Source organism: Anarrhichthys ocellatus, unplaced genomic scaffold, assembly GCF_004355925.1.
Source record: "Anarrhichthys ocellatus isolate YVR2014 unplaced genomic scaffold, GSC_Weel_1.0 scaffold22, whole genome shotgun sequence".
In the NCBI taxonomy this organism is placed as follows: Eukaryota; Metazoa; Chordata; class Actinopteri; order Perciformes; family Anarhichadidae; genus Anarrhichthys; species Anarrhichthys ocellatus.
In genome coordinates this window covers 4,176,297-4,190,227 of record NW_022280052.1, presented here as the reverse complement: position 1 = coordinate 4,190,227, position 13,931 = coordinate 4,176,297, and the positions used below count along the sequence as shown (strand labels likewise).

Below are 13,931 nucleotides of genomic sequence, written 5' to 3'. Positions count from 1 at the left end.
TGATACGGGCTTTCCTGATTTTCTCTCCCCATCAGTCTGTGTGTGTGTGTGTGCTTACACACACACAGACACACAGACTGACTGACTGCGGTGTGAGATGAAGCTTAGCTAAAAGTTGTTTCAACAGATGCCCCTCGGCAAATGGCAGTCAAATCAGATTTGGGGTTGATTATGCTTTTAATCCAGTGAACTGGACTGTGATATCATTACATCGTGTTATGTTTTGCCTGCTCGACTGAACCACCAGTACCCTAAATTGTGTTACACTGACAACACAGCTTTGCAATGTGCAAATTAGCACTGTATATAACTGTACATCTTTCTGATAAAATATAAATAGCTATGGTGCAATGCAGTACAATTGAATGTATGCTATATCAATCTGAATATGTTTTTATTTGATCACAAAAAGCAATTTTTACACACTATGTATGTTGTTAAAAAAAACTAATTTCCACAGAAACTCAGAATAAGGCTTTCTGGGTAACCGTGAGGCTCCCACCCACAGATACCGAAGGCTTCAATAACAAGCGAGGGGACTCAGGCAGGAATCACTGCGCACCAAAACCTGACCAACGTGAGGTGAGGCAGGAGAAGAGATAACCGTGTGTAGATTGACGCCGTGGACATGAATAATAACTCATGCATATCAAGATTAACAGAATGCTAAACAAAGGATGATAATAGCCATACAACTGATGCCTCCAGTTTGAAAAGCATGGCCTCCACACAAGTTTATGTCACAGCAATACCAAATATACGCACGCAGTGAACTGAAGATGCTTCCCCTGATGCCAGTATACTGCCTTCAGCTCAGGCACTGGAAGCACTCATCCAGAGGGATTCATTTATTTCTTCACTGACTCTATTACAAAACCACTGAAACCTAGTCTATTGCTGCAAATATACTCCAGAGTGAGTTTGCAAATGGATGCCTCAATAGGATATATTGCTGAGATTGAAAGCTGATGAAAAGGATGTTCACAAACGTCGTATTTAACGACAAACAACATGTAAGAACATTTATGAGAATTTGAACTGTTGCTGTAAATTGAGCAAGAGAAGCCTTCATCGCAGTAATGAAACTCAAGGAATATCACAAAAAGTGTTAGACTTGTTGCTGCATAACATAAACAGAGGTGACACTAACACATAACATAGTGCAAGAGATGCACAAGGGAAATGGTTTTTAAAAAACTGTGATGCAGGAAATGAGAAGATAACATCACAGGGGAAGCGAGTGGCAATAAGTGTGAGCATTTATGTCTATGTTTCTCTATGAGTGTGTGAGTGCGAGAGAGAAAAAAAGGGAGGTGTGTGTGTTTGTGTGTGATCACGTGTTCTGGGGCTTTGCAAGTGACTTGTATTGTACTATTCGGCCCACAAGGAGGCGCAGAAATACAATACTGAGAGCGGAATAATCACTTCAGTATCTAAATCTAGAGAGGTATGTTTTGTACATTCCAACTAAATGTAATGTGTGAGCAGAGAGAAAACTTTTTGCTCAGCAGCATTCTGATTGGACATATCGGCCCTTAATAGACACGTTGACGGATGTAGGAATCTAATATGTGGCCTTCTGCAGCAATTATTAAAGCATTATAAGGCAAATTGCATTTTAAGAAGAGCATCAGTTTATGTGTTTCACAATACTGCAGCTTTAACTTTGATACTTTCTATGATGCACTGAATTAATTTGGGTCACAAATTACTTTTTTTCAGCTTTAAAAAAGGTGCAGACTCAAATTGAGCTTGAGGGGAAACTGGGGACAATAACACTTCCACAAAGAGATGAATCCAACAAATGCAGAAGCATGTGGTGATTTATAACTCACAAAACGAAATTGCCTGATTAACCAACAAATGAAGCGCAGTGGAAGTTTATTAAGGATGACTCTTTATGATCTTATTCATTCTCTCTGACTGTGGGCGGTCACTCTCTCAGTTAAACCAATCAGATTTTGCCACGCTTTACCTGAGCCAATCACATTGTTGCTGTCAAACTGTTCCTTTCTCTGCTGCTGTCAGTTGTCATTTCAGTATTTCCTTCCACTGAGCTCATCAGAAGCCCTGCTCCATATCTCATCCACCAGATCTTCAGCCAAATCTCTTCACCGCCACCACCAGTCAGTGTCTCGACTCCATCCGGAAGATATTACTGTTCCACTCATGGCACTACCCCCCCTAAAATGATAACGTCATAACGGGGTCTAATTGACAAAGACTTTTTACATTTCTAAAGTTGTGCACCATGTCAGTTAATGTTTTGATCACTTAAAAACTGATTGAAGTAAAAATTTTGCAAAGCATCACGAGATGAGGTGTTTGTCCTTATAGACAACTGGATTTTATTTTAGCTGATGGTTAGCTGAGCAGTATAAAGAAGAGCTGCTAGAACAATGCTGCTTTTTTGTGATCAAACTTTTATTGATTTTCAAGATATGCATTCAAAATCAACCATACATTACAACGAGAAACAGGACACATCACAATGCTGCTTTTTCATAAGCCTGCAGCACTTTAGCCTTACCTCAGCAGGATTTTTGTTCATACTTGGGAAGAAAGCCGAGAGGGGATGTAAGTTCTACTGCTAACACAAACCAAAGTTTTCCATCTGATGCTACTTCATCTGAAATGCCCTCTACAGGCAAACCACTGCTTTTATAGCACCAGGAAATGCAGCCGTCTTTGTTACAGAGGTTAACTGCCAACCTGCCTAAGTTCTTGCTCAATAACACGTGGTCTGGACAGCAAGGCTGTTTCGGTGCTTTTTTGTTGTCAAACCAATTTTAAATAATGTGGTATAGAAGTCACAGTCAACTGTTTAGGTAAAGAGCTGCAGGCAACAGGCACTTTCTGCACCTCTTACAGGTGACCATCTTAGCCTGCACATCATTCGCTCTGCCGAGAGGGTGATTAGCTACAATATGCCGTCCCTCCATGATTTGATCGCTTCCAGGACCCTGAAGCGAGCAAGAAAGATTGTAGCCGACCCCTCTCACCCTGGACATAAACTGTTCGAGTCCCTTCCCTCTGGCAGGAGGCTGTGGTCTATCAGGACCAAGCACTGATGCCACGAGAACAGTTTCTTCCCCTCTGCAGTTGGGTTCATAAACAAAGCCCGGGACTCCCACTGACTCTGACATCCCCAGGACAATTTCCTACTGTTACACTCCCTTGCACATCCGTTCTATGTTTCTATATTTAAATCCACTTGCCACTTTTATAATATACTTGTTTTAAAGTGTTATCTGTCTGTTTGTCTACCATATTTTATTGTACATTTTAATATGTTTCTATTTTTAAATTATGTCTTGATTATTGCACTGTGTTCATTGTTTATTGTTATGCACCATTCACCAAGTCAAATTCCTTATGTGTAACGTACTTGGCAATAAACGGTTCTGATTCTGATTCTTATTCTGACATAACAGTCTTAAAAGTTCCACTATGCGATATTGAGAGCATTAATACAGCAGCAAACAACTGTTTGCTGTAAAGATTTGCTGTGAAGATATAGTGCAGTAGCTGAGCGCGAAAGCGTAGCACCCACCCTTTGGTTCCTCCTCAGGTAAACACTAGCTCTGTCAGCATTGTTGCCGTTTTTTGCACTGTTAGCGCTGTTAGCACTGTTAGCTGTGAGCACGTTATGCTGCGTTCACAGCAAACGCGTCGCGAATTATTCTCGCGAGTAGATTACATACAAAGTCTATGCACAGACGCGATGAGACTGGCGCGGCGCGAATTTGCGATGGCGCGGCGCGATTGATGCGAATTTGCTGCGCGATTGATGCGAATTGAAATTTTTCAACTTCTGCGAAATATTCGCGTTACGTCCCGGCACGATAGCCTATCAGCGTTGAGTTGCTCCCCCTGTCATCAGTGACATCCTGCCGTTGTTGAATCAGGAAATAAATACTGTAGCCATCTGTGTTCACCCAGAGCTCTACGATCAAATCGGCATCATTACGTAGTTATTTCGGAGTCCCTTTTTGTCGTTTTATTGCCGTTAAATCACAGCCAGATCAGTTTATTTGGGGCTCATGCAGCTGTAGTAAACAGCGACTTGTGTGGCTTGCTAGACACAGTGAATACAGCTCGATAAAATCCATGGAGCTCCTCTGAACAATATTATGAACCCAGACATGACGGCGTTTAGTTTCCCGGGATATCTGTGACTTCCACAACATGTACTAAGCAGAAATAGAGGTTATTTTTTTCATGGTTAATGGCGGACAGTTGAACGGCTTTCAGGGCGATAAGCCGCACCCCCTCTCCGGCGCGTCCAGCGCGATTCGTGCGATTCACACATGAACACAAATGGTCCCCGGTGTTTTGACCGGCGACGCGATGACTACGCGACGCGATGAATACGCGACGCGCTTGGTGTGAACGCAGCATTAGCTGCGAGCAGCTGGCTCAAGCGTTGCCATGTTGAGGGCTTTGGGAAGGCAATCTCTCCGCTCTGAATATCTAATTAAACACTTTGAAGTTCAAAATTTCTTTGTACCATTTAAAAAAAAAAAAAAAAAGTAAGAATATTTATTTTTCTTCATTTCTGTCCTGGTTCACAAATATGAATCAAATCAATTTTGTTTATCACTTTTTGGTAGAGAATCTGTCAGATTTTGCCAAAGAACAGAAGTGCTCCAACATATCTGTGATTGAAAGAAGGTGCATTACATTACACTTTAGTGGTTTATGGGGGTCTTCCTCCACAGTGGTTGGCAGTGAGGATACCAACTCCATCAACCACTGAAACCGAAACATACAACCAGTAATATACCCCCGAGATGCATGATGTTTTGTCTTAAAGTCATCAAATTGTGACTTCAAAGACCCCAACTTCCTCTGCTGTGGTTAAAGTGTTGCCTTGTGTTTGTGTGTGTATGTGTGTCTGTGTGTGTGTGTGTCGCAGATATACTTATACTTTGCATAGCAATAACTATAGGCGTTATTAAAAGATTTTGGGCTGTTTATTGTTTTTGTAAAAAATGTAAAAAGGAGGGAAACACCGTAGTTAAATTTGTAATGTTAAGACAAGTTGCTGTTGACTTTCCCAATGTACAGTGAGTCTTTAGACAGTTTTCTCTGTGTAAAATATCATGAAGGAAGCTATTTGATCTTCCTAAATTTCCAGGTATTATGAGTGACAGCCTCCTCAGCTGAGTTCCTCACAGTCTGCACATGTCCACGACTTCCGTTGCAGGAGGTGCTTGCGATGTTGTAGGTAGATAAATTGTGTTTGTGCAAGTTCCTGTCTACAGTTTGCTCCTCTCAGGCACACAAACTGCTACCTTAGTAGAAAAGCCAGACCAAAGGATTCAACACACCAAGGCAGCTCAAATAAGTCAGCAATATCACAGATTCAAGGGCCAACTCTCAGAGCCGACCTGCAGGCAACACAATTCTTCTATCATGTTTGACAACATTGTTTCAAAGCCTCTCGTGTTAGTTTTGATCATAACAGCTCACATGGTTTTCAACGGTAAGCTGTCTTCTTTTAGTGGTTGATGTTTTACACTTTTGTGGGTTTTCAAATTTTAACTGATTCTGTTACTTCTTTTGTCTGCTAGAATTATATTTCCTGTTCTGATAACACATGTTGTTATGCCGCTAATGATACCTCGTTAGCTTTTGTGTCGCAATTTTATCCCCCAGTTACCCCTTTTTGAGGTGATTCTCAGTTTGATGTCTATTAAAATGGGGACACTCATTTGTTGCCTGAAATGTTCCTCATAAAACTATTGTATGTTTATGTTTGAGATTTTAAAAAAAAAGCGTGAGGGTTAGCATGGCCTTTATTTTCAGGAAATATTCAAAATATTTTTATCTGAGTCAATAGTTTGCTTTGTAGACATACTAACCATTACAACAGTTTTAACAACACACTCTGATGTCCATGATATAAGTCCTTACAAAAACACACAGTGAAGGGTTTAAAGTGTTCAGGCTGGACAATACATTTTGAACAGGTATTAAGGTTGTGATGCCATAATCTTGTGCTTCTTGACAGATTACTTTGCCCCCAAAAATCATTGACATGTCAGATGCTACATAGCCTAATATCTATAAATGCAGATACTGGAAAACATACCAACAAAATGCATTTTATCAGCTTTCTTGTATATTTTAACTAATTTGCTGTTAATATTTAATATAAATTGAATGTATCTCTGTTGAGCTACAGTAACTAGGCTAGGCCTACTGTTAATATTTAGTTGAATGACTTGTTTGCATGTGTTACTTAATTACATTTAATACATCTGATATGTGATTTAACACTAAATTCTATGAAATCTACTAATGTCAACAGTTACTAACACTGCTAAGCTAACGTAGCAGGATTTCAAGTAGGCCTTTAATCTTCATTATGATCGATGTTAGCACATAGCCTCCTCATTTAGATATGTGGGTTAACAACTGAATTTCCAAGATGCTGTTCATTAAAATGGATATTCTTTGACTACAGAAACCAATAATTTAGTTTTGACTTTAGCTAAAGCTATTGTTTCTGTGGCAGGTGAAGTAGTGAGTGTGTCTCTGTTTATCTACAGTAGCTAGGCTAGGCCTATTGTTTAATGTATAGCCTAATGATTTATTTTCATGACTTTTTTCATGATGAAGCTAACACTAGTTACGTTAGCTTTAGCAGGTCTTCAGCTATGCTTTTAATCTCTATTATAATTGTATTTAGCATATAGCTTACTCACTTAGATATAACAAACGTTTTCAATCAAAAAAAACAATAAATTAGTTTTGACTTTAGCTAAAGCCAGCTAGCTTTCACTGGAAAGAAAGCGTGTCTGTGGCAGTTCAGTAGTGAAGGGTTGTAGATGCAGCAGATTAACCAGTGCTGTTACTACAACCCGGGCAGAGATACAGCCACAGAGCAGTTACTGCAGTTTAGTGAGGCCCTTTTAGCTCTGTTTTGTTACTGTGTTTTGCTTTTATAGGACAGGACAGTCATTGCAATCTCTTACTCATGCACATCCTTTGTTTTGTCTCCATACAGACACCATCCCAGCAGAGGTCACCAAGAACCTCGGCACCAACATCACCTTTCAGTTCATATTCAACGTCAGTGCCATAAAACATTTTGCAGTTTACAAAACAAACTACACAAAGATTGCCGAGTATTCCAAGGGCAATAATTTCAAAAATAATGTTAACGTCCACACTGAAAAAAATTCTGTGATTTACCACATTACAAATCTCAAACTACATCACAGTGGGATTTACTGGGCCAGTTTGTTCTTGGACACAGGACTCGCAGTTGAAAGTAATAATAAGGTGCAGCTGATCGTCCTAGAGGAGAACACAATCAGCACAGGTAAGATCAGACTCTATGATTGGGATCCAGGAAATTACATCAATAGACCCCAAACAAGGACGCTTGCTAATCTGTGGAGTGTGCAGCATGAGAAGAAAAATGTTTTGATACCACGTAGTTTTTATTATGGTCGATCGATTTATACACATGAAAAATGTAGCTGATTTATTCAGGTAATGAAAAGAAAAACCTTTTTCAAAAGAACAACCACCTTCACTTTCCCATGTGAACAGACAGATTAAGTCCTTCACAACAGTACAGTTTTCTGTTGCGTTGAGGTAAGAAAATATGTATCTTATTGACAACAAATCCATGAATCAATGAACTGATCCTGTTGACAAGTATTTCCTGTATACCAAAAGCTGATACAAAAGCTTTATTATTTTTCGGTGACATGCAGTGACATTGTTATTCATAAAGTATAAATAAAACTGATGTGTTATAAATGTATAACACACCAGTGATGCACTGGGAGACATGTCCCTTCATTATGATGAAAATGTCCACTATAATCCCCAGTCATGGTACATATTATATTGCAATATTGATATATATCATCATATCGTAATGGACAGCAAATGTAAAGGCAAAAAATCCTGTAGTTGTTGAGATATTTCAGTCCGGACCTAAGTGGTAGACCGACCAACCAACAGTACGATATTTCCCTCCAAAGTGCCACGCTGCCAGCTTGGTGAAACATTGTTTGTATATAAATATGATTGTATTTCATATATATATATATCATCAGATATATCCTCAGTATAGGAAGAATGGGCTTCCAAAGGGAAGTTGGAAAGTATTGATTTTGTCTTATCCTCGAAAATTGTTGACAGTAAGCATTATTAGAGCTGTTACAACTTAACTTTGGCTCACATCAGAGATGCTATTTGTGATGTGAGCCAAAGTTAAGGCACAGTCAATTAGTGTCTGTGCTGGTTAAAGGCTAATCTTGTATTTAATGAAACAATAATGATTACTGTACAGGAAAAATTTAGTCAAACAATACAGTTTTAATTGGCAAATGCAGTAATTCAGTGTCCTTTGAACAATTCTATTTGTTAAACAACCGTTTGTCATAGACATGTTGGTGGGAGGAAATAATTTCCTGCAGAGGTATGAGTCAATATTTTCATGGTTTTCCTTTATCTCCTACAGTTACTCCTATGCAGAATGATATCACAACGACAGGCAGTGGAAGCACCACTTTAATTTCCTCTCACATCGTCACTGTCCTTGTGGTTTCACCTGTAGTGCTGTTGGCTGCAGTACTTCCCTTGTTGATCTGGTGTCTACTGAGAACCAAAGGTAGGGAAAGTGACGGTCCAAAAATACTCCTCTTCTCTGTATTTGTTTTACTTGTCTGTCATAACAGATAAGTCGGGGTGCTGTGTTTGTTGTCAAGTTTGACTTACACTGACTTGGTTGCTTTCATGTAGCTCAATTTAGGTAGTCCTCAGTCGGCAAGGAGGTGTCTGCTGAATTATTAAAATCTGAAGTAAAGTGTTTGACCTGATACATCTGGAAACTTTGATCCAATATTGTATGTGAGATGTCACTGAGATTCATTTAAACCCAAAGAAAGTCCGGCCTTAAATGACCTATTTAGAGTTATTCATCGCGCCGCAAATTCGCGTCAATCGCGCCGCGCCATCGCAAATTCGCGCCGCGCCAGTCTCATCGCGTCTGTGCATAGACTTTGTATGTAATCTACTCGCGCGAATAATTCGCGCCGCGTTTGGTGTGAACGCAGCATATGGTCAGTAGTAGACTATTTTTTTTATTTTTCAACCGAGGTAAGAAGAATAATTGTTATTGTGTGGAAACAATTTGCAATTGTGTGGTTAGATGCTCAAAAATGCAAACCAGATTGCAGTTTCACATCCTTTTGATACATGATGATTCACAGCTTTTGAAAAGAAGTCCTCCTTCAGTGCATGCAAACGTGAACACATCTACTATCACAAAGGGGTGGGTGTAAAAAAATCACTTGCATTATTTGTTCACTATTACGAGAGCGTTTTCACTTTAGAGACAAACCCCTCTGGCCTACTTTGAGTAGGAACATTGCCTCTCTGAAGTATTTTGACAGCCTCCACAACCTCAAAAACCACACCATGAATTCCCGTATGTGTATACAAATGCACGGTTTTGCTGACGCCTTCATCAGATAATGCTGCGAGTCTTCAAATATCACAACTCAGCAAACTGACTGATGGTGGAAAACAACTTTACTCTTCTGCACCTAGCTCTTTTAGCACTTGTTTTTTAAAGCTTGTACCAGAATAATCAATAATTAATTCAGACTTAATCAAACTAACTTCAATATAATCAATAATCATTTTTAAAAAACAGGCTTGGATTAATAAACCTCTGTGAAATTATTCACAAAAATGCTAATCGATCAGCATGTGGACTGCTATGGCCGTTATTCTTTTAACTGATTGATGTATTAACAAGTTTACTGGTATTAGCAGCATTTTTTCATATTGTTAGGTGAGAAGATCGATCCAAGTCTCATGTCTGTATGGACTTGAAGTCAGGAGACCATTAGCTTAGCCTAGTAAAAAGATGGGAAACAATCTGCCACACTAATGAACTCTTTGTAGCTTGTTTGTTTAATAAACTGCAGCTTATCTGCCCATTGCGTCTGTGTGGCGTCTCTATATGATATGATCGCTGAGAAAAGGTATTAGCAAAGGTCCTTAAACCTGCATGATGGCACCAAGACTCCAGGAATTACTACAAAAGCAAAGTTCTAATGTAACTCTTTGAATAAGCATATTTGCTAAAATGTTGAACTATTCCTTTAAAATGGCCACCTGTATTTTTTTGCCAGCTGTTCATTTCACCTCAGCTCTAATCAGACTGTCTACCCTTTAATTAACTTCCATTCAAATCCACGTCTTACAGGGATTAAGTTGAATATTTGCCTGACTGACTCAATATTTGACCTGTTTTGCTCATAATACAGACAAACAACCGCCACCTCAACAACAAAGCTCTAATCCCACAGTACAAGTAAGAACACAGTCACCTTTTTGCGTCGTTAAAAATGTAAACGTCAAAGTAAATATTTAAAACATCTGCAGAAATTCTTCACCTTGACTTTGATCGTCGTTGCAGGAAACAGTTGAGGCATCCACCAATGTGCCCGCACCCCCACTGGTCTACAGCGTCCTGGACTTTCCCAAAAGATATCCGGCAGTGTTGGAGATTAATCCAAGTGATATAGTGTACGCTGATGTCAGCTATCTCCCAGAGAAGAGACAAGTGTGACTTGCAGCAGAATGTAAACCAGCAGGTTTCTCTTGGTTTGGGTAAAGGTATGAAAGATGACTTATATATAGATCTAAAAATATATTTCAAGTGAGTGTGATAAATGCTTTTTTTAATCACACGATGAATTCTCACAGCGTGTAGGCAATAATTTGCAAGCAAAGGAGTCACTGTTCTGCTTTGGTCGTGAGTATGTAGGTGTCACTTTGAGTTTGGTGGTCGTGAGATTGAAATGTTGACATGTCGGCAAACCACAAGCCAGCACATATAATGTTGCAATAACAAACCAACATTGTGATTCGGTTTGTTTGTTCTTTATTTGTCTCAGGGTCATCTGTCCACTAAACTCTTAAAGGCAGAGTCTGTTTCATTTTTTGTTTTCTTTGACCAATGCCATAAAAAGACCAAAACAATGACGTAGTCCTATTTCCTGTGTGGTCAACATCCGATATATCTTACTCCTCCTTGCCATAGACCTCCATTGTTGTCCCAAAACTATCAAAAACACACCAGGCAGCCTCACCATTGCACTGGGTGACATCTTAATTTGATGAACAGGGGCACTGTCGTTTATTTTGAGTCCCACAAATAAAATCCTGCTGCTGAAAATACTCACCGGAGCTTAAAGTAGTCCCACAAAAATGTACTTTTGAATAACATTTGAATAACATTTTCTAAAAACTACAGTGCCCAGCTGTTTTGAAAAAATACTGAGCGTTTTTATAATGTGTTTTAAAATTGAATCGATACATTTTGGGGCTGTTTTTATTCTTCTTTTTACATATAGTTTTGTCTTCAGTCAAATAGGCTTTCAGCTGAGTACCACAGACATGGTGGGGAAGTCAGAAAGCTTTGAGAGATGGACTAACACACTGATGGTATTGTTGTTCTCATGGAATTTATTGAAAATAACAAAAACATGAAAGAAGGCCAGTTATGTGTTATATCTTCAGGAGCTCCCTTTGGGTTTCAGGTTGACTCATTTTTTATCTTTTCTGTCATTTTCTGATTTGTTTTTCATCAAAGTGTTGATCACAGTTAGACTCAGTGTTTCCACTGTTAACATAAACAGAATTAATAACTATTCGTGAAATGAAACAGTCTCAGGAAGTGATGAAATTGTATTTGTAGATTAAAGATCTCAGCTCAAGAGTACTGTATATTCACAGAAGGGATTTTCCATTTATTGTATGTGACAGTTTGAGACTGTCACACCGATTTCTACGCATACGATGGCTATCTGACAATATCTCACTGCCATTTTCCACTGCATGATCTCTGACGTTCTCTTTTGAAAGGTGCTAAATGATATTTTGATAGATTTGTCAGAATAAGTTTTGATTTATGTCCTCAGTGCCACATGTTGTTGTCATTAATGTGTGATAGCCATGCATTCATGTATTAAACTCATCCAGCATATTTGTTCACAAGTGGCAGACATGCTGGTTGATTATTCATCCCGGATGTTTGTTGTTATTCAGGATGGAAAATAACCAGCCAACCTGGTAAATGGTGACGTGTTTTTTTAAAATACGTGGCCGCAAAGGCACGCAATCAAACACCGACTGAAGTTTCTTCTGCTTTCATTATTGGTAAAAAAGCAAAAGGGCATTTTCAATGTACCAAGTTGTCCTGCCAACAGGTGTTATTATTTCATACTACTGAACTGTTTCTTCTTGAAATGCAGGAGTGAATGTCAAAATAGAGAAATAAACTTTATTTTTTTTGTGTACAAACAATGTCCTTCGTTCATCAATGCTGGATCATTGAGTCTCATGTAACTAACAGAAAATACATTTTGTTTTGGTGATCCATTCAAGAAGGTGAAAACATGGTGCATGCTTCACAGTGTGTTTTAGTTGTAAAAAAATGTTTAGCTGCATGCTGCTTGTTAAATTGTTGGTGTCCTGAATAAAATGGCTTACAATACTGATGCCCTCCTTGGCCTTTGTCTGAAAGTGTACCTTGGTTTCAATGTCGGTTTTAAATCTGCTCTCCAGGCAGAAATAATCGCACTGGTTGAGTTAAACTTAAAGTGGCTGTCGCTTAAAGACCACGATGCTTCTTATCAACCTGGCCTTGTCTTACCAAGCCTTCGGTATGTAAAATCATGCAGTACTGATACTAAAAGGGTTGTTCTCACGCAGGACCTACTTTTAGTGTGTCAGTGGGGCTGGCCCGGGTAAATCTCCCATAACTCCACCATCTGTTTTTCTGCGAAACCTACATGGTGTTGTCTCTTTGAGGCTGCATACAGGGTCCAAGGTGCAGGTGCTAGTTCAGCATTTATTATAATGAAACCTCAACCTCAATACTGTAAAGTCTGAACGATTATTACTTTCATTTTTACTTAAAGGCTCCAAAAAGGCTGAAATTAGCCCCGTTGCAATGTAGCTCATGATAGCTTGGGTTAATCTACCTAATTTTTCTGACTTTTTGGGGAAATGATTCAGCCTGTATACAGCAACACATGACACACATTCATTTCATGATAAAACTGGATACAAAGTGAAAAAGAGAGAGTGAGCTACCTACATGAATGGGCAGGCATTTTCTCTCAGCTCAGGCATGTAGAAGAGGGTAAACCCCCGGGAAATTAATCAGTTTTCTACTATGTCATATTTTCTATAGCCATTTGACAATAGAAACAAAAGACATGTCAATTACAACATCTTTTGTAGTCACAGACTATAGGCTGGATTACCAACTGGGCAAAACAGGCCCCCAGACCTTCAGTGACAACAGGTTTTATTAATTGTAAAGTTATTTGGTATCACATTGGTATTATGTTAGCCTAATCAATTTGTGTTTAATCAAATTAGCACAAAATAATCAAATCGCCACAAACAAACTGACACACAGCATCCCCAAGCCAGGGAGTGCTAAGGAAACACTGGTGGCTTTGACTCAACAGGGCACTAGCTGTTGAGTCTTACAGCCTGACGAAAGAAACTGCTCTGTACGGCAGGGGATGAATCTGTATAGCTTGCCAGACGGCAGCAGGGAGAACAGGCTGTGGCTGGGGTGGGTTCTGTCTTTTGATATCCTTTGGGCTATTGCAGGCACCTCACGTTACCGATATCACTGACGCTCGGCACAAATGTTATTCTGGGATTTATCACCTGCTGCAGACCCTCTGGTCCTGGGCAATACACATCTCATACCAGCTTGTAATGTTTCCAGTCAGGGCACCAGCACAGAGAAAGTTTTCTAGCAAGTTGGGCAGCCTAATTTGTTTTCTCACTGAAGGCGTTTTGTCATCTTTAACTATAAGGGTATCCAAAAGAGAGCTTTTGCAGGAACGTTTCTTTTTTCGAACATA

The 13,931-nt window shown here is 39.3% G+C and overlaps 1 protein-coding gene across 4 annotated transcripts in view; it reads left to right on the top strand.

The window, feature by feature from the left end:
• LOC116390105 (uncharacterized) overlaps nt 1–12,931 on the top strand; it is a 14,691-nt gene extending 1,760 nt beyond the window's left edge. The window contains exons 1-6 of one of the 4 annotated variants that reach the window (XR_004213143.1): nt 7–582; nt 7,016–7,080; nt 7,268–7,333; nt 8,489–8,638; nt 10,305–10,351; nt 10,457–12,931. Coding sequence is in view for 1 of the 4 variants with exons in the window: in XM_031859399.1 (XP_031715259.1) it covers nt 5,419–5,488; nt 7,016–7,333; nt 8,489–8,638; nt 10,305–10,351; nt 10,457–10,609 (738 nt within the window). In the remaining 3 variants the exon portion in view is untranslated. Of the gene's footprint in view, nt 1–6; nt 583–4,302; nt 5,489–7,015; nt 7,334–8,488; nt 8,639–10,304; nt 10,352–10,456 lie in introns of those variants that run through there. The other 3 variants (XR_004213142.1, XR_004213141.1, XM_031859399.1) reach the window with 3 other exon arrangements.
• The last annotated feature ends 1,000 nt before the right edge of the window (nt 12,932–13,931 follow it).